General features: G+C 35.5%; 4 protein-coding genes across 4 annotated transcripts in view; all 4 read right to left on the reverse strand.

The window, feature by feature from the left end:
* Window positions 1-825: 825 nt before the first annotated feature.
* Window positions 826-27,858, reverse strand: LOC113467247 (RNA-binding protein fusilli-like). Its single transcript, XM_026823331.1, has 5 exons — window positions 27,543-27,858; window positions 26,402-26,456; window positions 25,383-25,493; window positions 1,736-2,006; window positions 826-1,269 (listed from the first exon to the last, which is right to left on the reverse strand). The coding sequence occupies exons 4-5, from the start codon at window positions 1,919-1,921 to the stop codon at window positions 841-843; spliced, it is 615 nt and encodes a 204-aa protein (XP_026679132.1). The 5' UTR covers window positions 1,922-2,006; window positions 25,383-25,493; window positions 26,402-26,456; window positions 27,543-27,858; the 3' UTR covers window positions 826-840.
* LOC108252379 lies at window positions 2,219-4,578 on the reverse strand. Its single transcript, XM_017444015.2, has 2 exons — window positions 4,460-4,578; window positions 2,219-4,081 (listed from the first exon to the last, which is right to left on the reverse strand). Exons 1-2 carry the CDS (start codon window positions 4,475-4,477, stop codon window positions 3,116-3,118), a joined length of 984 nt encoding a protein of 327 aa, XP_017299504.1. The 5' UTR covers window positions 4,478-4,578; the 3' UTR covers window positions 2,219-3,115.
* LOC113467201 (UDP-glucuronosyltransferase 2A3-like) lies at window positions 13,441-14,928 on the reverse strand. Its single transcript, XM_026823256.1, has 4 exons — window positions 14,730-14,928; window positions 14,373-14,437; window positions 14,080-14,234; window positions 13,441-13,600 (listed from the first exon to the last, which is right to left on the reverse strand). Exons 1-4 carry the CDS (start codon window positions 14,926-14,928, stop codon window positions 13,441-13,443), a joined length of 579 nt encoding a protein of 192 aa, XP_026679057.1.
* Window positions 15,984-27,978, reverse strand: part of LOC108252374 (UDP-glucuronosyltransferase 2B31-like) — a 42,536-nt gene continuing 30,541 nt past the window's right edge. The window contains exons 5-12 of the mRNA XM_017444006.2: window positions 26,402-26,456; window positions 25,383-25,493; window positions 21,325-21,506; window positions 21,045-21,097; window positions 17,370-17,606; window positions 16,858-17,083; window positions 16,502-16,721; window positions 15,984-16,306 (exon numbers count right to left, since the gene is read on the reverse strand). Coding sequence (XP_017299495.2) covers window positions 16,030-16,306; window positions 16,502-16,721; window positions 16,858-17,083; window positions 17,370-17,606; window positions 21,045-21,097; window positions 21,325-21,506; window positions 25,383-25,493; window positions 26,402-26,456 — 1,361 coding nt within the window. The 3' untranslated portion in view covers window positions 15,984-16,029. The remainder of the gene's footprint in view (window positions 16,307-16,501; window positions 16,722-16,857; window positions 17,084-17,369; window positions 17,607-21,044; window positions 21,098-21,324; window positions 21,507-25,382; window positions 25,494-26,401; window positions 26,457-27,978) is intronic.

The following is a 27,978-nucleotide window of genomic DNA, read 5'->3' on the forward strand; positions in this document are numbered from 1 at the left end:
CCAACACCAATAACGTTTGTGAAAATTATTACTTTAACAAGAAAAATGAAGTAGGGAAACTGCAGTGAAAGCTAAAGTATTCTACTCTGTTCTTTCTTTAAAAAAGAAATGGAAAAACAGATTCAGAATCATTAAAATAAAAATGATAGAGATAAAAAATATACAAACACAAAAAACATATAAGATAACATGAGAATAATGCTAAAAATAATTAAAATATTAAAAACAAACTTAAAAATTATATTGCAAATAGTTTGGGAATTGTCAAACCACTTTGTGTCTACGTATAGCATTCAATACATTCGAGAAGTAACTGAAAAAGAGTTAAAAGTAGGGGAGATGTATATCACACATGATTATTTTGGTACTTTGTGGACAAAGCTGTCTTGTTGTCCAACAAAGAATATGTCCATTAGGATACACTTTACCGAGCAAAAAACAAAAAAAAAAAAAAAAAAAAAAAAAAAAAGGAAAGAAACGAAAGGTACTGCAACACACTGGTCACATTTTACTTACTCTGAAGTTCCTTGAAAGAGTGTATGCGTAAGAAACAGGATGGAAATTAGTAGGTAATAGGAAATATTTATATTTTGTCTGAACCTGAAACACCCTATATATATTTCCGCTATGTTGTTATATTCTTGTAAATAATTATGTGTGTTGTAAATATCTATTTACTGTGCATTTTGTAAATGCCAGACCGAGAATTTTGTATATATGACAAGGGTTCTTAGGGATTTTTCATTTTACCGACTCAAGTTTCGCCTCTCTAGAAGATTTTTTCAAGATGACTATATAAAATAAGGTAAGCAATTGCAAATTTTGGGTGTCTTAGTCTCATTAACAATAAAGGTATCTTACCAAAGCTTCGTAGGGAAGACCTCGGAGGCGAATACAATCCTTGCGAGTTCCCGAAGTGATGATGTGTTGAGGCAAATACGGTACAGGCACTTGGGCAAGATGTGACAGCATAGGTTGTTGAGCACTCAGTCCATTATTCGAACTGGTCAGGCTGTTATTCTTTGGAAGCTCCATGGTTTTGTTAAGTACTTGTTGCACTTCTGCAGTTGTGCTCCGGAACAGCTCGATATATCGGATCCCAATGGACTCCTTGTGTTTGCTCAGAGCTTTGTCGGCCTCCTCTTCTTTTTCGAAGAGTACGAACGCGTCGCCTGTGGCTTTGCCGTCTGGTTTCTTCACGAACAACACCCCCTCCTCACCGTCCATCACATTGCACGAATTTTCAGTCCCGGCCTCGAAGAAGTCAATCTGCAAATGATTAAAAGAAAGAAACATGTAACGAGGCCATTCATTAACTTCTTTCTCTATTCTCAAGTAGTTATTATATATTATTCTTATTTATATTCTAGGTACCTCATGACATTGTACTATGCATAATTCTGTTCTCTGTACAAGAAAATAAATAGATAAAATAAATTTCGTTATATTGTCCAAGGGGTAGCAACTATGTAGGTATTGAAAGTTAGCAGCATTTTATAACAAAGGTTCCCAATGTTCCCATTGTTCCACACTTGTAAACAATTTATTTATGTACAATTTAATCTGTGTCACAATTATTATTATTAAATGCAATTTGTGCAGTTCGTTATCAAGTGGTCAATTTCAAACACAAGAGTATAAAATTCCATGCCTCAGCTGGAATTGAGCTAGAAAGCTGGAATTGAGCCCTCCTATTTAGCTAGAAATGTTAGCAGGAATGCCATTATATGCTTACCACCTGTTTTGCAGTACATTCATACGGCAGACCTCGCATCCGGATAATGACTTGAGCGCCCCTAGTGAGAAAAGCCTGAGCCTCGTTGTTGTTGCCTCCTGCTACGTTGATGAAATCTTCGCCATTTGCTTTGGTCACCTCGATGTATCGCTTGTCGATGTGATGTTTGTGCCGTTTGAGCGCCATGTCTCGATGCTCTTGATCGATAAATCTCACGATAGCTTCCCCGTTACGACGTCCGAAAGCGCTTAGACAAAGGGCTACACCACCCCTGTGACGAAGAAATAATGGGATTAGTATAGAACAAGGTTGAAAAAAGTGGTTGGGGAGCGCACTTTGTATAAAATAAAGAAAATGTGTTAAAAAAAAAAAAATAAAATAAAATAAATAAATAAAAAAAAAGACAAACTTAACGGTAATATTGAAATAAGTACAATTCAATAAATAAATAAGTACAGATGAATTCATTGTTTAAACTTTCCACTTGTATGGTTAAAATGTTCAATTTCCCCATTTTCAACGGAAGAATTAAAAACGGTGTTTCTTCAATGAAAAGGAGAGCCTAAACTTACGAATAAGCATTGTGGAAGCCCGCACCTCACTGTAAGCATTCATTTCCTAGCAAAAATATGATGGGTACAGTACGCTCACGGTTTAAAAAGTAACACTAAATCGGTTTAAAATGGTGTGATAAAGTTGGACTTAGGGGGGGATCATGGATTACTTCAGTCTTTAAAAAATCTAAAAATTACGGACGGGTACTAAAGTTCCAAAACGCATGACCATTATTAAAAGAACTGATTATCGGTTTGTGTTAATGAAACGTCAATCATAAGATAGGTAAGGAATGGTAGAATCTTAATTTTAATGTCAGATGTCACTATTCAATTTTTGAAAGAACATTCAAAAGCTTCGGAACTTTAGTGCCACTTTGTGTATTAAGATTGCTTACTTCAGACCTTTAGTACTGATTTCTAGAAAAATGCATAGTTCATTTTAAAAGTAGTAAATAATGAAAGTACCAAGGAAAGATTACAGGAGAAATGGTAGTAAGATATTTTCCCTCGCACTCAATTTTCCACATAACAAAATACACTAGGTTGGAAAGTAAAATAAAAACTTAGCGTCCCCAAAAATCCGAACCACTAGAAAAAGTATTGACATTTTAAATAAATTTTAGTCCAGAGCTGCTAAAAGTAAAGACTTGAGACTAATGAAATAAGTTCATTGGTTGGTAATTGCAAAGAAGAAAAAAAAGTTGGTATTTTTGGTTGGTCACGAATGAATCGCCAAAAAGCAGTTCTAGGAGATAAAATTTGTTTAAAATGTTGTCTATTAGCAGCAGTTATGTACATCACAACTCACAACCCTAGCACTTGCTCATAACCCGGGATAGTATTGAGTAGCAGGGAAAGCCAAATGTTCTGCACTAGTGGACACAGTGCCTGCAGGAGGGGGAGAAGTATAGAGGGTAGAAGTAGCATTGAGAGAGGTATTGGGTCTCTTAGCCATAGAGCCGTCAGGAGATAGGCTAGGGAAAGCTTGATCCCATGATCTCTTTATATGGAACATATTGTTCTGTTGGATATTTTGTACCACAGGATTCCCAGGAGTAGGAATAGTGTACACAGTGGGTGTTTGGTTCAACTGATGCACAGGGAACTTGGGTAGGACTTGTGGAGTCACTGGCATTCTAGGCATGTTAAAGAAGAATGGTGTATTCATAGGTTGCAGGAGATGTGCAGTATTCATATTGATGGGTAGTTGGAATTGAGGAAAGTAGCCACCTGATGTAGGAACAGCAGGGAGAGCTGGAAGATTAGTGGGGATGGTTGTTGATTTAGAATTAAGAGGAGGAGGCATCAGGGCGTTGGGAGAAGGAGCAGGAATAAGAGTTGGTGTGTGTCCATTGAGAGCCATATTGTGAGGTTTATTAAGTGCCGCCATTTGCTGGGCAGCTATTTGGTTCATGAGCATTAGGTTGTCTTGTTGAGACTTGGCGTACTGGGCTTGAGCAAGTGCTTGAGTGAGGTGAACATTTACCAAAGGATCTAAATGCGAAAGGCCCGGATTAATTTGTGTATTGTGTTGGGGATACAGGGGTTGAGAGGAGTGGGGCAACATACCAGGAGAGAGGAGTGTTTTTCCCACGGGACTAATGGCGGGACTAGTAGGGGGTAGTACTCCATTGAGCACTAGGTTCATATCCTCGCCGCTACACTGAAATACTTCAATATAGCGCTGCTTTTTACCAAATATCATGTTGCGATTGTGTCGCAGTTGGGCTGCTAGGTATGCGCTATGTTCTGAGTCCATCTGTATGAACGCCTCACCTGATGGTTGACCCTGTAACATTAGTCCAGTATCCGCTATCAGGGACAATTCCTCAAAGGTATGGTTCTACAAGTGTAGGATTTTGCTACATCATCCACATATTTTAAAATTCACTTGTAACTACAAATATATAACACTCTCAATCAGCAATCAAGTGAAAAACATCATTACATGAACCTCATAATAAATCCACTTTTTCATTTAGATATGAAATTTGTTCCTAATTCTCAATGCATCTCAAATCACGCATGTGTAAAGACACGCATACATACTACATAACAACATACTTTCTAAAAGGGTGTGTGTAAAGCACATAAAGTATCTAGATCTTCAAACAAAGACATGGTTAGTTGGAAGCAACACAGCATGCGAAATAGTCCAGAAACTTACCTGGGAATTGTAAACCATATGAACTCCTTGGTAGACTATGTTGCTAGCGAATTCTCCCAGGAATTCCAAGATGTGTTCAACCTATGTGGAGAAAGAAAAAGATTATAATATTGCAATGGGTAACGATTTCCGCAGCATCAGAGCTTCATGTGTACTATTTCTTCTTGTAAATGAAGCTATACCAAGACTTTCTTAAAACCTTGTATAGGTTCCTTATATTGAGAAGTAATAAGTACCTAACAAAAAAAAAAAAAAAAAAAAAAAAAAAAAAAACTGCTGGAATAAGATTAAATAGTCCCGTTAAAACCGTAGTCTAAACAATATCTCCTAACGTAGTAATCACATACAATGCAAATAAAAGAAGCCCTGTTTAAAATGAGATAAGATATAACACACAAAAACACGTGTCAGCTATTTCATAGTTACGTTTCCTTCATAGAACATAATAGTAATCGAAATGTAACACTAAAACTTTCAACACATGATTAGGTATAAGTTCAGAGCTATAGTATTTATGAGACCTTCCGCATTAGCAATTCATAGGTATTGAATATTTAGTACCAAGCTGAACTAAAGCATTAATTCCAAACACCTGACTGGTCAAAATTTGTTTGGCCAAAATCTCATTCTTACCTTATTTACATAGGAGTCAATGATGACGTAGATGAGAAGTATGATCTCTTGTTCGTCGGAGCCGAGCAGGTTTCCCTGAAGTCCTGCCGTGGCCACGAAGAACACACAATAGTACTGAGGTACCTTCATCGTACCGGTCCAAGGCTCTCGGGATGTCAATTGTATCACAGGTCATTCTGGAAATACAAAGGAACATGAGACAAATTAACAATTTATCGAAGGAGCAAAGAGACAAATTAACAATTTATCGAAAGAACAATGAGACTAGACAGCCTAAACGCCTACTTACCTAATAATAATGCACGAGTCACAACTGAAAAAATCGATCTGGGTTTAAAAGTGCACGTGTAGAGATAGGTACATACCAACCTAATAGGTATTTTCAATATGAATGCATCTGCACTTTATACAGATGAATTCTTAGTGGTTTACATGTTACATACGAGAGTACACTGTAGGTACATATGGATAAAGTTCGTTACCATGCATGTACTTCTGTGAATTTAAGTTTTAACTGAAGAAGAAGTCTCACCTCACAAAACTGGTTGAATTGCTTAAAATCTTGGGAATTTTTCCATTTCCTATCCGCCTGCATTTAATCCAAGGTCCAGCCGTACCGCTGAGTATTTATTCTCATTAATACTGACCGCAAGATCTAATAGGTAGTAGAAAATGCCTTGGGCATTAATCTTGCCGCCTGGCCACACAGTAATTTCCCATGGCAGGAGTCCATAATGGTTTACTCAATGATTTTACCAAACCTCTGTGAAGAGGCTTTGCCTCCAAATTTCAACGATCTTTCTTCAGTAGGTATTTTCTTTACTAGTTCCTACTATTTATCTCGAAATATCTATTGGTATTGTCATGAGAGTTAGGGCCATCGCCATCGGCTGGTCCTTTTGATGTGACTATTTGGCTATCTAGGAGTAGGAGCAAGAATTGCCTGTAACGTTCCTAACAACCAGAAAGTAGTAATTGGTTAACATTCATACCTTTAAAAAACTGTTCCGTTGTTAATTTTATTGTAGGTCGCGGTTGTTCTGACCTGACGGTTGAAGTTCTGCAACGAGTACAAAACGCCATTCGAAGAAGATTTATCATTTTAAAACAAACGAATAAAATTTGTCACTGTCAAAAAATAAAAAAATAAAATAATAATAATAATACATGTTCCCTATAGGTAATATATGAGGATTGAGTAAATCTTTATTCATTCATTGTTCGATTTTGAGGCAACATTCATTGTAGGTTTTTAAGACAACTGTAATATCATCAATAATGCCATTGACAGAGCGATACCACGCTGTCTACTGAGCACCAGGTATTTGGCAAATAGATACCGACTATATCGAGCCATGTAGATACCTTACGTATATACAAGTATCTTGGTATCAGTTAACTAATAAATTCCCGATGCTCAGTCTCCACAAGAAATGGTTTGAAGTTTACGCACTAATGCACAGAAAGACAGAGTTGACTGCAGATTCCGAGATTGATCCGAGAGGAGGGGAAATACAAACTGAACGCATTCGATCTTTCTGGTGAGATCTATTGCACTTGATCTGAAAAAACGTCGTGCTATGAATATTAATGTAGACAAACTACTAGTAAGTCGTTTAGCTGTGAGGTATTTAATTTAGGCACATAGGCACTTAAACAGCATACTCAGAGTTGGAGTTAAAACAAGGCAGGACAAGCAGGTCCTAAACGACAGTATAAATAAGGTAATAAAATTACTGGTGGTTAATTACTCTTACAGCTTGATATTTCGTAAAATTTAGACGACAATTTTGGAATACTTCACGACTAGTCCAATATATCTCACTTACTAGGAGAGACTTTATACTTGGATGGCTGAAGTAATAAAAAGTCCATCACCTTTTAATTAGGAGTTGAGAAGAAACTATGATTACTGGGTTTGTGAGGTAAACTTTAACGCTTTGCATAACACCTATCTTGCCTTGATTACCTTGGTGTTAATGCTGTTGCGATGCAGACCATATCGTTATTATAGTAAGAAAACACCTACCGAGACTGGTGGTCGAATTTTTTTCCCTTATAAAAAGTTTCGGATATCCTTTAGCTACAGATTTTAGTTCCACTTTCGAAAGAGTCTCTCCTACCTAATGAAATAGGTATCTTTTTGAAGAGGGGGAAAAAAAATTTCAAAAATAAAAACAAATAAAAAAAAAAAAAAAAATAAAACAAAACAAAGCACTAAAAAAAAAAAAATAAACTTACGAGAACATGAATAAGACATTCTTTACACAGTAAAAACTGAACAGCACTTTGGAAACTGAAATGATTTTTGTGACGAGGCCCAAATGAAAGAGTCTCAGGGTTCAAATGTCAACCAGGAACCCTTCTCTTAAAAAGTAAGAGAGGTCAACATCTAATCTGGCTCAAAACATATCGTTATCCAAAGGTCGATATTTTTTTCAACGATCTAATTATTCTTATATCTCAAATGATCTGAAGGGGAACTTGTTATGAGCAACTAAATGAACCTCTAAATATAAATCAATGACCCTTTTCTACCACTAGTTGGTACCAAAGTGTAGCAACTCCATAGCTAAGTGGGGTTGAAGGTCGGCTCTGAGATTGGGTTTTGGGGTACACCGTACGCAGCCTCGCAAGAACAATGAAGTGTTAGGGACTTTGAACAATTAGGGACTTTGAAAGCGCGAGGACCAGTGACGGCATTCCAAAGAAATAAGAAGTTCAAAGGAGGCAATCAGTAATGCTGTGGTACCCACAAAAATAGTGAAGCGGCTCTCCAACTTCACCACACTTAAATCTCTATGTATTAGATTTTTACTATTTTAGATAGACAGATGCCGACCCCAAATGAAATTGGGATGGGATAGTGGCTAAGTGGAAGAAGGAGAGACCGACCGGAATTAAATTGGACGATTTCTAAACACCATGTACCTTGTACTAACATTTCCCCCTGTAGGTACATTTTTTGGGGGCACCCTGTATATGGTTTAGCGTCGGCAATAGATAAAATTATCACGGGTCATATTACGATCGCCTAACAATAAATCATAACTGCCACAATTTCAGGGACATCAGTCAAGGGAAAATTGAGACCAGTTCCTTTTTCCTTGTTTTGTTCTATACCGTTTTAGGGGAATCACACGTTTTCTTCAGTAAATGGTTTCTTCAATTTAAATTGATCCCAAGGGCAAGGTAAACCTAGACCATTGACAAATGGAGTGTGCCAGAAGGCATATGATTTGTAAGGAAATCGGGGACATGATAAACTTTACACTTAACATAAACAAGACTTCATTGAAAATGCTGACAAAATTGAATTTTCAGTCCAACGGAGTCTGGCAATCTAATCTAAATCAAGTACCTATTTGTAATTGTGTTGATACCTATAGGCGTAGCTCCAAAAAAGTATAAACGAGGAGGATCATCTTACCATCAGCAATAAGCCTTTGGACAATAGCCACCATTTTTTTGGCCTCGCTGAAGTAGGGTTTAATGAAAGTGGACATTTTCTTGCTTTCCGCGAAATATGTCGAGTCTTCATCGTAATTCATACTTAAATCTGAACGTGCAGAGTTGAGGAAAAATCATGGGGAAATATTATAAACTAGCATGCAATTAAAATAATAAAATAAAGTAATAAAGTGTGATGAATGTGACGAAATGAACAGCGATGCCAAAATTCACAAAATTTTCTTCAAAATTTCCTGAGAAAATTTACTGTTAAACCTGGTATAAAAAGTGCTGACCATACAAAAACTGTGACAGGATGTTTGGTATCAAATGCTTTAGACAGCTAGGGAAAAAATGGTGTGAACATCACACAACTTTCTCCTAACTTATTTATATTTTAAATAAGATAAAATTATATTAATTATTACTTTATTTATAACTTGGAAAAAAAAAGTCAGTCTTTGATCGCAAATCGCATGGTCGCCAAAAAATTCCAGTCATAATTTCTATATGTTCAAATGTACAAAAACCTAAAAAGAAACGAGGTGTTCAAAACGAAATTATTCGAAATACCACACAGTCTTCAATTGTGGCTTCAATGAAGATATGAATTGGCTAGTTTGAGGTCAGTTATTGCTGAGTTCGAGTAATTTGAGTATATTTGCCACTTGCGATTCACAACAGAAAAGCAACCTCATTTTGTACACTAAAACGCTTGTAGGTATGCCTATGCCTAGGCTTTGGACATTAAACCAAAGTAAGCAGAATTATATTACCTATGTTTTTTTAATGATTTTTAACTGTATTAAGTATAACATTCAGTTAAATACACAACATTAAATTTATGACTTCACTTGGACTCGAACCACAAACCTCCAGATTCAATTTCCAACGTATTAACCACTACACCACTGAGGTTGGTTAATCATGTTCTTTTTTTTACCTACCTATGTAGGCGGGAGAAGCACCAGAAGATGATCACTTTAATAGATGTCTTAAGTACAAATCTATTTATTATTTCAAATGATGGATACCACTAGGTATTGCGAACTTTAGGATTTCAGAATAAAATGTAAACCCAAAACAAAGCACTAACTATTGGCGATTCCAAAGGTCGATATTGAATGATAAATACTATAGAATCTATAAATACTATATGTTAAAATAAACATAGGTACAAGTAGATTTTTCTTAGATTACTCATCATTACTTTCTATTACAATAATTTCTATGTGTATTTGACTTCTTTGTCCTGTAAAATGAAGTCTGAGTCAACTGACCTTTGATTGGGAATATTTTTAAAACAAGATAAGAGCTTCAATATAATTATATTCCCCCCTTGAATCAAGAACCTACAGGAATGTAAGGTTTTAAAAGTTGGGTAGAATTCTTATTTGCGGTTTCTAATATAGGGATTTAAATTTGGGAAATCGGGCGACTTGGGCGTTTATACAAACTAAAAGGAATCCGAAACAGATTGAAGAAAATTATAATAAGCACAAGATAGAATTCAATGAAGTAATGAAGAAGAGACCTTTGTCCAGCAGTGGACAGATAACGATTGCCCATGATGAAAGAAATGTTATTAAAATGCAAGAAAGATAATGCAATAAGTATGAAAAGTTCATATTTTGATGTGATGGAATATAAAGTAGTGAGGTAAAGAAGATCTAATTAACAGAAAAATTGACCATCCCAAGTCTGTCAATGGAACTTCATAGGAAGCTTGGAATTTCTCACACCATAATTAATATGTTATGTTAATTTATGACTTAAACATTAGGTAATTATTTGTTTGAGTGTTTATATACATAGCGTTGTAAGGACAACAATGACCACAAAAATAGTAGTAGCCTACTGCTGGAGTAAAGGGACTTTTCAGTCCTATGTGAGCAGTATAAATAAGCACTATTATTATTATATTGCTTAAAAAGGTGGTTATTATTTATTTATAGTTCTATCTTTAGATTCAGATTTCTTTTTTGGTTCCTTTTTTTTATGGTACTGGACTGCCAAGAACCTCTAGCTTGAACCCTTCTTAACCTCAATCCTGCCTTAACTCACTCGCTAATGAGAGGTGTATTCCACCAATCAATTCTGACATTATGTTTTGCACTTCTTACTCCTGACACAGTAAAATTTCACAGATCTATAATTTTTTGTGTACCTTTGGTACAAAGTAAGATGTATTGTCCTTCATGGAATGGACTCCTGGACTAAATGTACAAGGAGCATTGTTTTGTTTTCAGGGATAAAACCACCTGTTTCCTTTACACCTGTTGCTAATATTTATCCCATATTAAATAGGAAGGTTAATACCTATTAGGTACAGACTTTACAAACCCCTAGTTGCTTGTTAAAAGCTAGAATAAATTGTACACACATCAAATTGAAGCGTTTGGTCTTCAGGTCATTAACGGGTACTTACTTTTAAATGACTTTTCAAACTGGCAAATCACGGTTTTACAAAGTTACAAACGTACAAATAATTGCAATAAATAGAAAATTTAATGAAATACGATTAATCGAATGATAAATAATTTGAGCATAACAACAAAATCACTTCATTCTACTTTTTACTGATTGATTTGATTTTCTGATTTTTCTGTTGGTCATTTGTTCCATTTCATTTCGTTATCTAAAAACCCCCCCTTTTTGATAAATTAAAACCGTACCGCTAAAACTCCCTATCAGGGACCGTTTACATCAGCAACGTTTTATAAAACGGTACGCTACGATTTTTTCTTTCTTTTTTTATAGGTAGGTACATATTTATTATTAAATTTATTATGTATTCTATTTTTATTAATTTTATTTTTTCCTTTTAATAACTAATCTTACAAAAGATTTGAATTTATTCGTTTAAGAAAAGAAATTGTAATGTTTGTGTAATGTGCTCGAGCTTTTTTTATGGTTCCACTTTTTTGGCGTCACTACATCCATCACATTCCTACCTCCGTGAAACGACCTTGGGTGAAATTTTGGTTTAATCCAAAGGGTCATTGAACTTTTGAATGAAATAGTACTTTTTACTTTTTTATTACCATCTAAAAAAATATCAAAGTTTTGTTTTTACATTTTTACCAGAAAAAGAGCGCCTTTTCTTTATAGAAAGTTCGGAAAGAAGGTCCAAAATTCAATCTGCCAAAATAATATCCTAGCACATACCTAAAACTGATCGCGGTCTACCTACTTACCTACCTAGCAAATATTTAGCTGCCTAGTTCATTTCAGACTTCCTAAAAATTTATTTTATATTTTAGGTGGTTTAGAGCTATTTTAGAGGGCTACCTCTTAAAATAAGGGCTTTAATTTCAATGTAGGTAGGTAGATTACCATAATTCAAGCATGCAAATAACTTATTCTAGTCAGCATTAAGCTTGTAGATAAAGGATACAATTTAAGAGATCGCTGGGAGTGGACAACTCCTGCTCCTTAGGAACATTGTAAAATAATCGAAAGTGTTTTCGCAGATCATGGAATTGGTCATAGTACTCTGGCAAGTCTATTTTCTTCTTGCATGCCTCCGGATGCAAACATTGGCGAATTGGTAGTTGCCCATCAGCAATGAGCTGAAACTCCGACGGTTTCGTTTGGATTTGTAATGATAGAGCATATTCATTAAACTGAAAAAGAAAAGAAACAAAAAAACTAGGTAAGTACCTAACAAAAAATAACACTTTGTTTGTTATAGGTACTATGTTATTAAACCCATAAAATAAACGAGACCTTGTTTAGACTACTGGGGTAAAGGGACTTTTTAGTCTCATTCGAGCAGGATAAACAATTCTATTCTAGTGGTTCTGTTAACTGTAGAACCAGCTCAGAAAAAGGGCCCCATTGGAGTACATCCCACATCCCAGCCTAGAGCCCCCTGTCAAGCTGTTATATTGTCCATGAGGGCCCCAAGGTGACACCTTGAGGAGGGGCCCCCCAAAGAAGTATACACTGGGGCCCCTACGGGGCTCCCATGGACCCAACTCGGCCCAACGTCCAATAAGAAAATTTCTTTTGTGTTGAATTTGTTTTAAAAATTTAATGAAAATAGGACAAACCATTCCACCACAGTCATATTGGGGTAACCAAACTTACAGACAGATAAGTTTATTGACTAAAGGAAAAATTGTAAAGATTCAACTTAGAATTCACTTCATTGATTCAGTTAAAAATAAATATTCAATAAAGCTCACTGGGGCCCCTACGGGGCTCCCATGGACCCAACTCGGCCCAACGTCCAATAAGAAAATTTCTTTTGTGTTGAATGTGTTTTAAAATTTTAATCAAAATAGGACAAACAATTCCACCACAGTCATATTGGGGTAACCAAACTTACAGACAGATAATTTTATTGACTAAAGGAAAAATTGTAAAGATTCAACTTAGAATTCACTTAATTGATTCAGTTGAAAATAAATATTCAATAAAGCCCAGGTATTTACCTCATGTTTAAGTAAAGAGATCAAAAGTAGATAGCTACCCTGTGACCCTAGAGCTGGACAACTCAATCTCAGAAGCTACTCGTATGAACCTTGACATTTTGAACCGAAAACTAATTTCGGGTTCAGCTTAGGTAAGAGCCGAGATCATTAGATAAGATAGCTACCCTGTGACCCTAGAGCTGGACAACTCAATCTCAGAAGCTACTCGTATGAACCTTGACATTTTGAACCGAAAACTAATTTGGGGTTCAGGTTAGGTAAGAGCCGAGATCATTAGATAGGTACCTACATGAGTATTTCTCATTTCCTTCTGAGTACAATCATAAATTTAGGAGGTGATAAATTTGGCTGTCTCTTCAGATAAATAATAAGCTTGACAACAGCCTCATGTTTACTTCGATACATTTTCATATGTACGCGCATGTACTGAAATTACTCCCTGCACCTTGGTTTTCTCCTTCAAGTTTCCAATGTTCCTGGTATACCGAGTAGCCAAGTTAAGTGACGCAAGTTTCCTCCTGATTTTAGTACATATTCGATCCACCAGACTGCAGTATCTCGGGGGCTCATCATTTGAGTTTTCGACAAAGCTGATATCCTTTTGACCGTGTCCATGTAACTGAAGCAAACCAAGAAAACAAGGGACGAAATAATGAGAAATTCCAATAAGTAGAAACATACTTACAGTGTGAAAAAAAAAAAAAACAGAAACTGTAGCAATATTAGAAATAATGATAGTAATAACGATCCACCAGACTGCAGTATCTCGGGGGCTCATCATTTGGGTTTTCGACAAAGCTGATATCCTTTTGACCGTGTCCATGTAACTGTAGCGAACCAAGAAAACAAGGGACGAAATAATGAGAAATTCCAATAAGTAGAAACATACTTACAGTGTGAACAAAACAGAAACTGTAGCAATATTGGAAATAATGATAATAGTAAAATTCGAATAACTTACCTACGGTTGTACAAAATTTCTTTCATGAGATAATAAAAATTTTCGTTATTGATACTGTCATAATCGATGTAACTTCCAACGCCCAAGTTCTTGATGATTTTCACATTATATATAATAGTAAAATTCGAATAACTTACCTACGGTTGTACAAAATTTCTTTCATGAGATTATAAAAATTTTCGTTATTGATACTGTCATAGTCGATGTAACTTCCAACGCCCAAGTTCTTGATGATTTTCACATTATAATCTTGATCTCCAAAGAATGGAATGCCAATCATCGGTACTTCGAAGTAAACTGCTTCTTGTAAACTTTGAAGTCCTCCTTGCATAATGAAAAGTTTGACATTTGGGTGCGCTGAAAAAAGGGGTGATTTCGACTTATATTAATACCAACCATTTTCTTGATTTACTCATCTCCGTACTTCGAAGTAAACTGCTTCTTGTAAACTTTGAAGTCCTCCTTGCATAATGAAAAGTTTGACATTTGGGTGCGCTGAAAAAAGGGGAGATTTCGACTTATATTAATACCAACCATTTTCTTGATTTACTTATCTCTCAGGGGAAAAGATTTCACAGAAATCAATATAGGTAATAGGTAAATTAGGCTTTCACAAGCTCATAAAAAAATTGTGTTATTTTCTGTTACTGGTAATATTTACAACCGATTTACATTAAATAGGAACTTACCTAGCAAATTTTAGATACCTTTATCCCCACCCTGAGGCTTAGGTGCAGGGGCAACTGCCCTACAACCTACAAGACGGGTTAACCTTATAAGGATCTACCTAGCAAATCCTGCTGTGGTAACCACTTCCTGCAGATAACATTGCTTGGCAGTCCTGGTAATTGCTCTTCCTCCCATTTCCAAATAACTCTGTATTGAGGGAATTTGTCCAAGGTTGTCAATATTGCTGATCGTTTGCTTTCGACCACTTCCTGCAGATAACATTGCTTGGCAGTCCTGGTAATTGTTCTTCCTCCCATTTCCAAATAACTCTGTATTGAGGGAATTTGGCAAAGGTTGTCAATATTGCTGATCGTTTGCTTTCCTCTAATGAGGAACTTCGCAAGTTAGTTCCAAGACTGAAGTAAATAACGCCCTTCTCTCCTCCTTCAATCCAAGTTGCTAGATCCTGGAGTAAAAAGGGTGAATTAATTTCAAGTACTTGCTTGGTACTTGTATGATTCACGTACAAGTACTTGTACTTGCACTGAAAAAAGCAAATACCCAGTTGTACTTGTGTGCTGTAGTATAAGTACAGGAGTGAAAGGCAAAACATTTACATTAAATAGGAACTTACCTAGCAAATTTTAGATACCTTTATCCCCACCCTGAGGCTTAGGTGCAGGGGCAACTGCCCTACAAGATGTCACATGAACTCACGTGACGTGAGGGCAATTTGTTTCTACCTTTACATCCAAGTGACATGTCAGGTCAGACAAGTTACTTCTATTAGCAAATTGCGTCAACACTAGTAAATTTAATTTACCGTTCAAATTAACTGTCAAGTAACTTGTATGCAATTATGCAAGTTACTTGAATGTCCACTTGCATGTTTACCTGAACCATGTGAGTGAGGAATTAGAAGTAGGTAAGTACCTACCCCACTACGCATTACAACTGCGTAGTGGAAGAATGTTGGAAATGATATCACACTTTGAGAGGAACTCAGGTAGGTATTACATGTTAGTCTTATATACCTAATTTAATCACCTACCATGTAGGTAGGTATATCAGCTGATAAAGCAGCTATGTAACTACTATCATATTGGAGATCAGGATTTCTTGAGCTTCTCTCCGGATGATTTCCTCCTACATATTGAGATAATTTTGTAAATCCCATACAAGACTAGAATCACAGGAGACAGAAGGACCAAAAACACGTCCAGTCCATAATATTGATACCAGGGCATGTCCCAATAATCAGGTTGTAAGTGACGCAAGTTTCCTCCTGATTTTAGTACATATTCGATCCACCAGACTGCAGTATCTCGGGTGATCGGCAAGAGCTCTACTGATCATCTTCTATCTCCTAAAGCCTAAAGGTTAACTCCTCACCACCTTATTATTGAAAAAGGCTAGAATCAAGATTTCTTCAGCTTTTCCCCGGATGATTTCCTCTTACACCTTGAGATAATTTTGTAAATCCCGTACAAGACTAGAATCACAGGAGACAAAAGAACCAAAAATACGTCCAGTCCAAAATATTGATACCAGGGCATATCCCAATGATCTGGTTGTAAGTGACGCAAGTTTCCTCCTGATTTTAGTACATATTCGATCCACCAGACTGCAGTATCTCGGGGGCTCATCATTTGGGTTTTCGACAAAGCTGATATCCTTTTGACCGTGTCCATGTAACTGTAAAGAATCAACAATGCACAATATGATGATGAAAACAAGTTGTTGATCGTATAATTAAAGATCTAAAAACAAGAATTGAATAGGCCGACTGCCGACTGCAGGTATGAAATTCTTCTAAAATTCCAAGGTTCTCCATACATGTAATTGGATATTGGACGTAATCATCCGGAGTAAAAGGAAGAAAAAACTTACCTAGTGTTGTACAGAACTTCTTTCATAAGATTGTACAAAACTTCAGTGCTGACACTGTCAAAATCCATGTAGGTTCCAATACCCAAGTTCTTGATGATTTTGACATTATAGTCTTGATCTCCAAAGAATGGAATGCCAATCAGCGGTACTTCGAAGTAAACTGATTCTTGTAAACTTTGAAGACCTCCTTGTGTTATGAAAAGTTTGATTTTAGGATGCGCTGAAAAACAATAATGATTTATATTAAACTGGAGCTGCTATTTGCTTATTCTGTTTGAGCCATTCCTTGTGGAATGGCTCACAGTTGTTAGGGCGATCGAAATCCCCTGAAACACATCCACACTATAAAAACTGACCTAATAGATCATGCTGTGGTAACCACTTCCTGCAGATAACATTGCTTGGCAGTCCTGGTAATTGTTCTTCCTCCCATTTCCAAATAACTCTGTATTGAGGGAATTTGGCGAAGGTTGTCAATATTGCTGATCTCTTGCTTTCCTCTAATGAGGCACTTCGCATATTACTTCCGAGACTGAAGTAAATAACGCCCTTCTCTGCTCCTTCGATCCAAGTTCGAAGATCCTGAAATAAGACATTATTTTTGATTGTTTTAAAGAATCATTGGACGTATGATGTATTTCTCCGGATGCATTAAGTGCCTATAGCCCTCTAGTCATCAACTACTGCTCAAAATAACACCTACCAACATACCTACATAGGTAGTTTGTTATTGTTACGTAGGGTGGGTAGGTCCATATTACAATAATTGTGTACCTCCCTAATTGCCACCTGAGTAAACAATTAATTTGTTATTTAGGCATTTTTTTTGCATATACCTACCTACTTAAAAAATTAATTAATTGCCTACCTCTGGCAGAGGTTTTGTATCTCCAATATGAGTTGGTCCTACGTGAATTGTATTCGGGAACACAGGCCTTGGAAACTGATACAACCATGAAGACGTAATCAAGAGAAGTGTTCTATTTCGTGTCATTTCTTCAAGAGATGGTTTACCGGTGTGGCCAAAATATTTTCGAGCCAATTCGGTTTGGCCATTGATTACTCGTGTTTTTATCCAGTAGTGTGTGACGAAAACAAACAGATATTTGCTTTCGTCTAATGAGGAACTTCGCAAGTTAGTTCCAAGACTGAAGTAAATAACGCCCTTCTCTGCTCCTTCAATCCAAGTTGCTAGATCCTGGAGTAAAAAGGGTGAATTAATTTCAATAATTGGTTATTTACTGTTCTTTGGGTATGTGCATGTATGGCAGTAAGATGCCAACTACGGCAGTAGATACCTATATTGTGTGTAACAAGCCGCCACACCTAACCTACCTACCCCTAGGAAAATTAATATGTAATTACCTCCGGAAGGGGTTTAGGGTCCCCAATGTGAGTTGGTCCCACGTTGATCGTATTCGGGAACACAGGTCTTGGATATTGATACAACCACGAATTCGTCATCATAAGAAGTGACTTATTACGGTCCATTTGTTGAAGGGTTGGTTCCCCAGTGTGACCAAAATATTTCCGGGCCAGCTCATTTTGACCTTTCATGACATGCGTATTCAAGTAGATGTGCATCATGAAAATGAATAAATGATTCTGGAGGCGCTCCCAGAACGTCATTTTATTTGTGAATCCCATTAACATATTTTCTGCAACGGAAAATTAAAATTGATTCATCAATCTTATATACTCTCTCAAAATTACCTAGTTGCAAAGGTTCTTCAGACCAAAAGTCTGTCAACTGTAAAATTGACGAGGTAAAACTTGGACCTTACTTCGTATGGTCAATCAAATATTTTCCAAATATGTATGTAGACAAGTATGAAGTTTTTAATTACCTGGTACCACGGCGGGATTGCACATATAACCCAGGGAGGAATCCAACACACATGGTAAAGGCAAAGTCAGTATAGCTATTGACGGAGGATGTCCTATTTTAGGAAGAATTCCAAGGTATCCAGTGTGCATAATCTTTTCGTACAGAAGCAGATCGAAAGTTGGCTTTTCTTTATCGAGATATCTGGAAGATAAGAGCAAAGAGGTCTGTACTTTAGGTACATAGTACATACGAGTATTGGACATATTGAAAAAGGCTAGAATCAAGATTTCTTCAGCTTTTCCCCGGATGATTTTCTCTTACATCTTGAGATAATTTTGTAAATCCCATACAACACTAGAATCACAGGAGACAAAAGGACCAAAAATACGTCCAGTCCAAAATATTGATACCAGGGCATATCCCAATGATCTGGTTGTAAGTGACGCAAGTTTCCTCCTGATTTTAGTACATATTCGATCCACCAGACTGCAGTATCTCGGGGGCTCATCATTTGGGTTTTCGACAAAGCTGATATCCTTTTGACCGTGTCCATGTAACTGTAAAGAATCAACAATGCACAATATGATGATGAAAACAAGTTGTTGATCGTATAATTAAACATCTAAAAACAAGAATTCAATAGGCCGACTGCCGACTGCATGTATGAAATTCTTCTAAAATTCCAAGGTTCTCCATACATGTAATTGGATATTGGACGTAATCATCCGGAGTAAATGCGCTTTAAAAAAGGAAGAAAAAACTTACCTAGTGTTGTACAGAATTTCTTTCATAAGACATATCCTTTTGACCGTGTCCATGTAACTGTAAAGAATCAACAATGCACAATATGATGATGAAAACAAGTTGTTGATCGTATAATTAAAGATCTAAAAACAAGAATTGAATAGGCCGACTGCCGACTGCAGGTATGAAATTCTTCTAAAATTCCAAGGTTCTCCATACATGTAATTGGATATTGGACGTAATCATCCGGAGTAAAAGGAAGAAAAAACTTACCTAGTGTTGTACAGAACTTCTTTCATAAGATTGTACAAAACTTCAGTGCTGACACTGTCAAAATCCATGTAGGTTCCAATACCCAAGTTCTTGATGATTTTGACATTATAGTCTTGATCTCCAAAGAATGGAATGCCAATCAGCGGTACTTCGAAGTAAACTGATTCTTGTAAACTTTGAAGACCTCCTTGTGTTATGAAAAGTTTGATTTTAGGATGCGCTGAAAAACAATAATGATTTATATTAAACTGGAGCTGCTATTTGCTTATTCTGTTTGAGCCATTCCTTGTGGAATGGCTCACAGTTGTTAGGTCGATCGAAATCCCCTGAAACACATCCACATGGCCAGAATATTGGCCGATTCTACAGTAGAAGTTGTCACTATGGCCATCAGAGCCCATACGAATTGTGAGCACTCCATTTTCTGAAAATTTCAATCAACATGGGCGAATACTTTGCTGTTAGGATCAGTTCTTTATTCCTGGTGATAGAGTTGATACACTTTTTAAAAAATATTTAATAGAATAGGTAATAATTGTTAGAAAATAATAAACACATTGGTATTTACCTATCTACCGGAAGGTACACCAGTAGGTACCTACTTCTGAGTTTACATAACAAAATCATAGAATTTCTGATTTTCATTCTCGATTTAGAATCTACTAGTATGAAAATTGTAGGATCTATAAAAAGCCGGTGGAGACAAAGAGAAAGAAAATAAAGAAGACCGAATCATACATAACTGAAGAAAGAACTTTAGAATTTATTTTCATTAGATTTCAATTTGATTTAAATCATACCTACCAAGTATCAGACCATCAGAACTCACAGTAAAAATAAGAAAATTACTTTAAAACAACTCGTTTATTGATTGAAACCAAGGAGCTCAAAACACAATACATGGAAAGACCACTTTCCTACAGAGTCAGAAATTTATTAGGTACTTACCTATAGGTAAGGATGCAACTCCTCTCTTATCACTATGTATTTACATAGGTTAGGTAGGTAGGTAAGCACGCAATACTTAAGCTTCTTTCACACCGTTCAAGTAAATTTATGTGTAAGTGCAGGAGAGCAACTTAAGTTGGAAATACACTGCCCTCACATCACGTGAGCTCATGTTAGCTCATGGAGAACTAGAAAGAAGTGGTTCAAAGTTCTCTCATAAATAATGTAGAAGGTGATTTCGTTCACGAAAGCTACACTGCCCCCACGTCACATGAACAAACAGATAATTTTGGAGGCGTTCAAAGAATGTCATTTTATCCGAGAAGCCCATCCATACTTCTGAAACGTGGAATCAAAATTAAATTAAGAAATGATAAACTTATAATTATGTTTAATCGGTACAGTCAATGACTTCATATTAGCTCTGTTCATGTAGAAATGCATGAAGAAAATGAACACATAATTTTGGAGGCGTTCCAAGAAGGTCATTTTATTTGTGAAGCCGAGCATCAGATCTGAAACGTAAAACCATTTAGGTTATATTGATACGGGCAAGTTGAGGGATAAAACAAGAAGAGGCAAAGGCAACCAGAAAAGAACTTACCGGGAAAGACAGCTCAATTTTTAATTGCCCAAAAAGGATATTTTAACTACCCAAAAAGGAGTTTTTATTGATCCAAAAAGGAGGAGTTTTTGAAAACTCCTTTTTGCATCATTAAAGGCTCCTTTTTGGATCATTACAAACAGATAATTTTGGAGGCGTTCAAAGAATGTCATTTTATCCGAGAAGCCCATCCATACTTCTGAAACGTGGAATCAAAATTAAATTAAGAAATGATAAACTTATAATTATGTTTAATCGGTACAGTCAATGACTTCATATTAGAAAATTGGTATAAGAATCAGCACTTCAAACGGCATGTTAATCAATAAGAATCAGCACCTATTCCTATTCCATTAAAAACCCAAGATCATTGAAAATATACCTAATTCACAAAGTTGTGCCTATCCGCAACTTATCTAAACTGACCTGGCACATAAGAAGGATTGCACACATTTCCAAAACTAAAGTCAAACGCACATGGCACAGATAGAGTTAGCATGGAAACCAATGGGGGATGTCCAATTTTCGGAAGAAATCCTAGAAATGCTGGGTACGGAATATCTTCGTATAGAACCAGATCGAATTTTGGCTTTTCCTTATCGATGTATCTGAAACGCAAATCATTGCCTGTGAGTAGCATACAACAATGTGGATACTTTCCTTGTACAAAAGCAATAAGGAAAGTAATTATTCCAAGAGCTATGTAAATAGAGACACTTAGGTTTTTTTTTAGAGGTTTGACAGAGGGAACTGTAACTGCTATGGTCTTATCGTCCCGAAATGCAGAACGTCATTTTATTTGTGAATCCCATTAACATATTTTCTGCAACGGGAAATCAAAATTGATTCATTAATCTCATACTCTCTCTCTCTCTAAATTACCTAGTTGCAAAGGTTCTTCAGACCAAAGGTCTGTCAACTGTAAAATTGACGAGGTAAAACTTGGACCTTACTTCGTATGGTCAATCATATATTTTACAAATATGTATGTAGACAAGTATGAAGTTTTGTAGACAAGTATGAATTACCTGGTACCACGGCGGGATTGCACATATAACCCAGGGAGGAATCCAACACACATGGTAAAGGCAAAGTCAGTATAGCTATTGACGGAGGATGTCCTATTTTAGGAAGAATTCCCTAGCGCTTACAAGGCAGACGCACTACCAACTAAGGTAACTAGGCTGGCACACTTAGGTTTGTTTTTATCATTGACTCTTAGAAGAATTCCAAGGTATCCAGTGTGCATAATCTTTTCGTACAGAAGCAGATCGAAAGTTGGCTTTTCTTTATCGAGATATCTGGAAGAAAAGGGCAAAGAGGTCTGTACTTTAGGTACATACGAGTATTGGACATAATTATATCGTGATCTTTTCGTACAGAAGCAGATCGAAAGTTGGCTTTTCTTTATCGAGATATCTGGAAGATAAGGGCAAAGAGGTCTGTACTTTAGGTACATACGAGTATTGGACATATATCGTACAACACGAGAACACCAGAAAGTAACCCGTTGAAATATTTGCAATCGAAAAACGAGTACAAATTTTTGTCGATGGTGGGATTCGAACCCGGGACCTTATAAAGTGAGTGAGTGCCCCCTAAACACAATGAATCGTCAATTTGTTTCCTCGTTTCATGCCGTGACTTGTTGACCATGCTAATGATGGCCAATTTTGTATTATTGTAGAGCGGAAAATGATTTGTCAAGGACATATCATTATCTCTTGTACATATTATAGGTACGGACGTTGTTATTAGTACTAATTAACTTTGGGAGTAAATAACGTTAAAATCAAAACAAATATTAACAATAATTTAACAAGAGAATGGTAACTTTATTTTAGCTTGAATGATCGGCAAGAGCTCTACTGATCATCTTCTACCTCCTAAAGGTTAACTCCTCACCACCTTAATATTGAAAAAGGCTAGAATCAAGATTTCTTCAGCTTTTCCCCGGATGATTTCCTCTTACACCTTGAGATAATTTTGTAAATCCCGTACAAGACTAGAATCACAGGAGACAAAAGATGCTCCTTCCTCGTTCTAACAGGAAGATAATATAGGTGTCACACATTTTTTTGTGTGACGTGGCCTGCGTATGCCGCGTCACAACATATGTGTGACGATCTAAAGTAATGTGGCCTATGAGGATAAAATCAAAAAAATAGCTTGGCAGTCAAAATGTTAATGGTATTATTATTATTATCATCATTATGTAAGGGTACAATCATCTTATACATACATATCTACATTATTCATGCGTATTAGAAATATTGTATATCATCTCATACATAATTATCTACCTACATTCTACATGCTTATTAGAAATATTGTATATTGTAACTATGTACCTATTTGTTGAATATTGTTTTCCATTGTTTTTGAGTGAGAATCTTGTTTATCAACTATTTCAACTAATTCCTAGTAGATCTAGGTAGGTACCTAACACTCTGAGGAAAGTAGTTGACGCTTGTGTGACGTAATATTATCATAGGTGCTTTCTTTTTAATCATTTATCTGATTTCACACTCTCGTCAGATAATTACGCAATAGTACCAACTTATTATTCCTAGCTGCTTTATTTATTTGTTTTCGTAAACAAAACGAATCTCTCCATTTTCTGATAAGGTGACAAGTGCAGAAGGTATTTAAGTAGGTAAATATAAACACTAGAAAATTCAAGTAGATCTTAAACCACCTTGCGAAGTGTACGTATTCCGTTGCATCAATCTCAATCTCTGACATCCTCAATTCATTTGAAGTACCTAATATTGCGTAGAGAATAAAAAAGGAGGTATACCTACCTATCTAGCTACTGAAAATAGATACCAAACACCTTAATGGAAGAAAGCAGTCTTATATGTATGGAGATCAAATAACATTTTTTACTGATTCTTAACTTAAATACCTAGGCTCATATTTAATGGTTACCTCTACACTAAATTTAGGTAGGTACCTATTTCAACATAGTCCTTTTCTGTTTGATAACTGGTAGGGTGGTAGGTAGGTACGTAAAGATATTAATTTGATTATTATTAAGGTAGTTATTATTATTATTTTAGGTACCTATTGCACAAGAAGGTACATGTAGTGGATGATACCTAGTAGGTATGTAAAAACTAGGTACCTACATACATTATGAATGTATCAATACCTGGACCTACCTTTTATCAATTAAGATTATGAATCTTATGAAGAATCCAATCCTTTAAATCCGCATTGTTGATTAGTTGTTGCCTTTTCGAAAATATCAATCTTTCACTTTACACCGAAATATTGCTTTTGATTGTTCAGATGAGAACAGTCAATATTAATAATTCAGAAATGAGCAACAAGAAAAGCACAAAAACAATGATTTAATTTGAAAAATAATGATAATTATTATCTATATATAAAAAAAGTAATACTTGAAAAATAAATGATTTTTTTTTACTTGATGAAGTAGGTACCTCATTTAATGAGCTATGTACATCGACACTGACAGACTGACACACATCTGAATTATCTCTAATGTGTTATTTCATAGTATAAATGTCTGACATGTTATTTCATAGTAACAAATGACGACGGGCCCTAAATTTCGCAATGACCTTCAAGCCAGGGGCTATTGCAAGTTGAATGCATTAGATTCCGACTGTTCATTAAAGTTGAGCAACGCTATTGGTGGCTGAAAGGGTAGCCGGTCAATAATACGTGCTCTTGTCTCTTTCGGGGTTTACTCAATAGAATAGAATATACCTTGTTTATACTACCAGCATAGGACTGAAAAGTCCCTTTACTCTCGCAGTCTAAACAAGATCTTATATATTTGATTGGTAATAACATTACATTTTATGGAACAATAATTAAGACCTGTTTAAATTAAAAAAAAATGTGAGGGCAATTTTATTGAGGGTTTAATTTCCACCGAAAGAGGCGGTATATTGTGTCAGCCACACACGTTCAGACTGTCTGAGAGACCTAGCTCAGACTGTCTGAGAGACCTAGGTCTGTCAGGCAGTCTGAGCGTGAGTGCCTGGCCTTTGAAGGGTTGTCCCTCACATGCCTCCACTAAAAAAAGACCTTCAAATCATTTTGTTTCGACTGTTGAGGGAGATAAGCTTGTGTCTTTCGGCTTCCAACTCTTGATAATAAAATAAAAATGTTACGAGTGAGTCACTTACCTGGGATCAATTAAGAAATATTTATTTTAATGTTTTAATTTTAATATGCAGAGATTATTAAATTTTACGATTCACATTTCTATCTATGTAGATATTGAAATATTTACTGGAAGAATAGGTACGAGTAAAGCTTAGATAAAAAAAAAAAAAATAAAAATAAAATAATAATAAACCTTCTGAATATTTGTTGCCTTTTAAAATTGGACCACAAAGAGGTTAGCAACTTTCAAATAATATTCCAAATACCAATAGTGAAGGGGGGGGGGAGGAATAATAATAAGAAGAAGAAGAAGCAGAAGAACAATAAATGGTGAGACTTACTTTGCAACATTCAAGCCACGGAAAAACTTGGCTATGTCCTGATCAGAAGATTGCCAGGGAAGACCTCGAACTCGGACTACGTGATTGTTGTCTACTTCTTCATCTTTGGAACTGAAAAAAAAAGAGAAATAGAAATCATAAAGTAAATGACGAAAAAAAAAAAAAAAAATCAATCTAAAGGCCGATTGCCATCGTCAACCAGTCGGTTCAAAAACGACAATTGGGCAATACTAATAAAATTGGTAAATTTTATTAGTAAAAACAGAATAAAGAAAAAATAATAATTTATTTGAACTACGCATACAACAAGGTGAATGTAAAATGGATTAAACTTACAATTTCAAGCTAGTTTTCACCATCGAAGTTAATTTTTGCGGGCAAAAAGAACAATAAAAAGCTATAGGAGCGTAACTAGCTATCACTCTTATCATCTGCAGTGAAATTGTAAACTAACCTAGAAAACCTGACTTTGGTTGGTGTTAGTCGTTCGTTGAATTTTTCAAATCTGACTCATAAAGAACTTGGAACTCATGATCTAACGTTATCTGTAATATGTATACATGTTCTAAGGACTGCTCAATTTATGTATATCCACGGGCCACATAAGAACTTGAATTTCTTCAAGGACCAGATTTTCAAACAGTAGCTATGTACGAAAATAAGTAGCGGATCATTAGTTGGACATCCCTGTTTTAGTAGTATTGTGAATTTGTGATTTATTCACCAATTGCTCCTTTCTATTTTCTACATGTCTGCCTGTACACCTAATATAAGTAGCTGCCTACTTATTATTGTATTATTTTCCCTGTTTTTTTTTTTTTTTTTTTTTTTTTTAACTTATTTCAGTAAAAAATTTAATATCAGCTGTTTTTTTTTTTTTTTTTTTTTTTCCCTTTTTTTTTTTTTTTTTTTTTTTTTGATAACTCATTTCAGTAAATCACCTGCTCTGTTCTCTACGAGTGTACAGTTTACCAGTAGGAACGAAAATCGATTTTCATTTTACAGTGGAATATACTTACTATATACCGGGTTCTAAAATGACATTGACTCGTTCTGGATTAACGAAACAGTGACCTGGAAAAACACAGAAAGAACTTCACTGTAACGACACAAGTATAAACTGATTATTGATAAAATAAATCATATAATATGTCAGCACAGAAAAATAGTAAGATATAAATAAATGAAAAAATATATCAACAGAGAAATATTAGAAAAAAATAAATAAACAATTAGTTCCCGTTAATCACAAGAAAATCGCAATTACACCATTCAACAAACAATCAAAATCAATGGAATGAAAAACATGTGAGTCCAAATATGTTGTTTACAATAACAGACCGAAATACTTTGACAAAATAATGAACAAAACCTCAACACAAACACCTAAAGCGAACTAAAACAATAAACGCATTATTGTTTCAATAAAAAATAGATTGTTGGTGGAGAGACCATAATGGCTGACTTTATGACAGTGTCAGCATTTTTTTCTCCATACATTACCGAGACATTCTTCGCCAGCTATTGGGTGGCTAAGGTGTTCAGGGTAACGTGGGTACACTCATGTACAAAAAATTCAAGGCACATTGACAATTTTTATATATTTATAAATGCCTGAAGCACTTTTTCAAAATCGACAAATTTTCCATTAAAAATAGAGAAAACTAGAGAATCAAAAAGAATATTTCGAAAAAACTAGAGCTTTTAGCTGATATCGATATAAACTTGAAACACAAAATAAATTGAGTTGAATTTGATTCAGAAAATGCTGTCAGAGTAAACGGATGTATGTAAATGTAAAGTAGCCTGAAAATTTTGCTCCCGAGTGTAGAATATGTTATTAAAATGCAAGAAAGATAATGCAATAAGTATGAAAAGTTCATATTTTGATGTGATGGAATATAAAGTAGTGAGGTAAAGAACATCTAATTAACAGAAAAATTGACCATCCCAAGTCTGTCAATGGAACTTCATAGGAAGCTTTGAATTTCTCACACCATAATTAATATGTTATGTTAATTTATTACAACATTAGGTAATTATTTGTTTGAGTGTTTGTATACATGGCGTTGTAAGGACAACAATACTAATAAGGTAGGTAATTAATTACCCAGTTAAGTGAAGAAGCTACCATGAAATAGGCATTACATTAATGCTTACCTTGAAAGTGACACACAGATAATTAACAACAATTTATAATAAATCAAACAAACATTTAAATACACGAGTAAATCACCATGAATTATTTTTAAAAAGAAAGAAATGGGAAAAAATAATTACTTTGATTGATTGGAACAACGCCGTTAACAAAGTACACGCCAGAGAAGAAATAAAAAATGGAGAATTGATGATTACATTCGTAGGTATACACGGAGATAACCTCCCAAACGTTACGTATGAAAATTAAAGTCCAATTATTGAAAATATTTATTTTTTAAAAATAAAATCTAGTCCTCGCAACAGGAATAATGATATTGATATGGAACTCAAATGAAATGAAATCAGTTGGAGTACAAAAAGTAGATAAGATAAATATTCCACCAGAGGCGACTACCTGAGATTTCAATTGAGAAACCTGATGGGTTCAACGTGATGA

The sequence above is a fragment of the Diaphorina citri genome, unplaced genomic scaffold, assembly GCF_000475195.1.
Source record: "Diaphorina citri unplaced genomic scaffold, Diaci psyllid genome assembly version 1.1 scaffold21, whole genome shotgun sequence".
NCBI lineage: Eukaryota > Metazoa > Arthropoda > Insecta > Hemiptera > Psyllidae > Diaphorina > Diaphorina citri.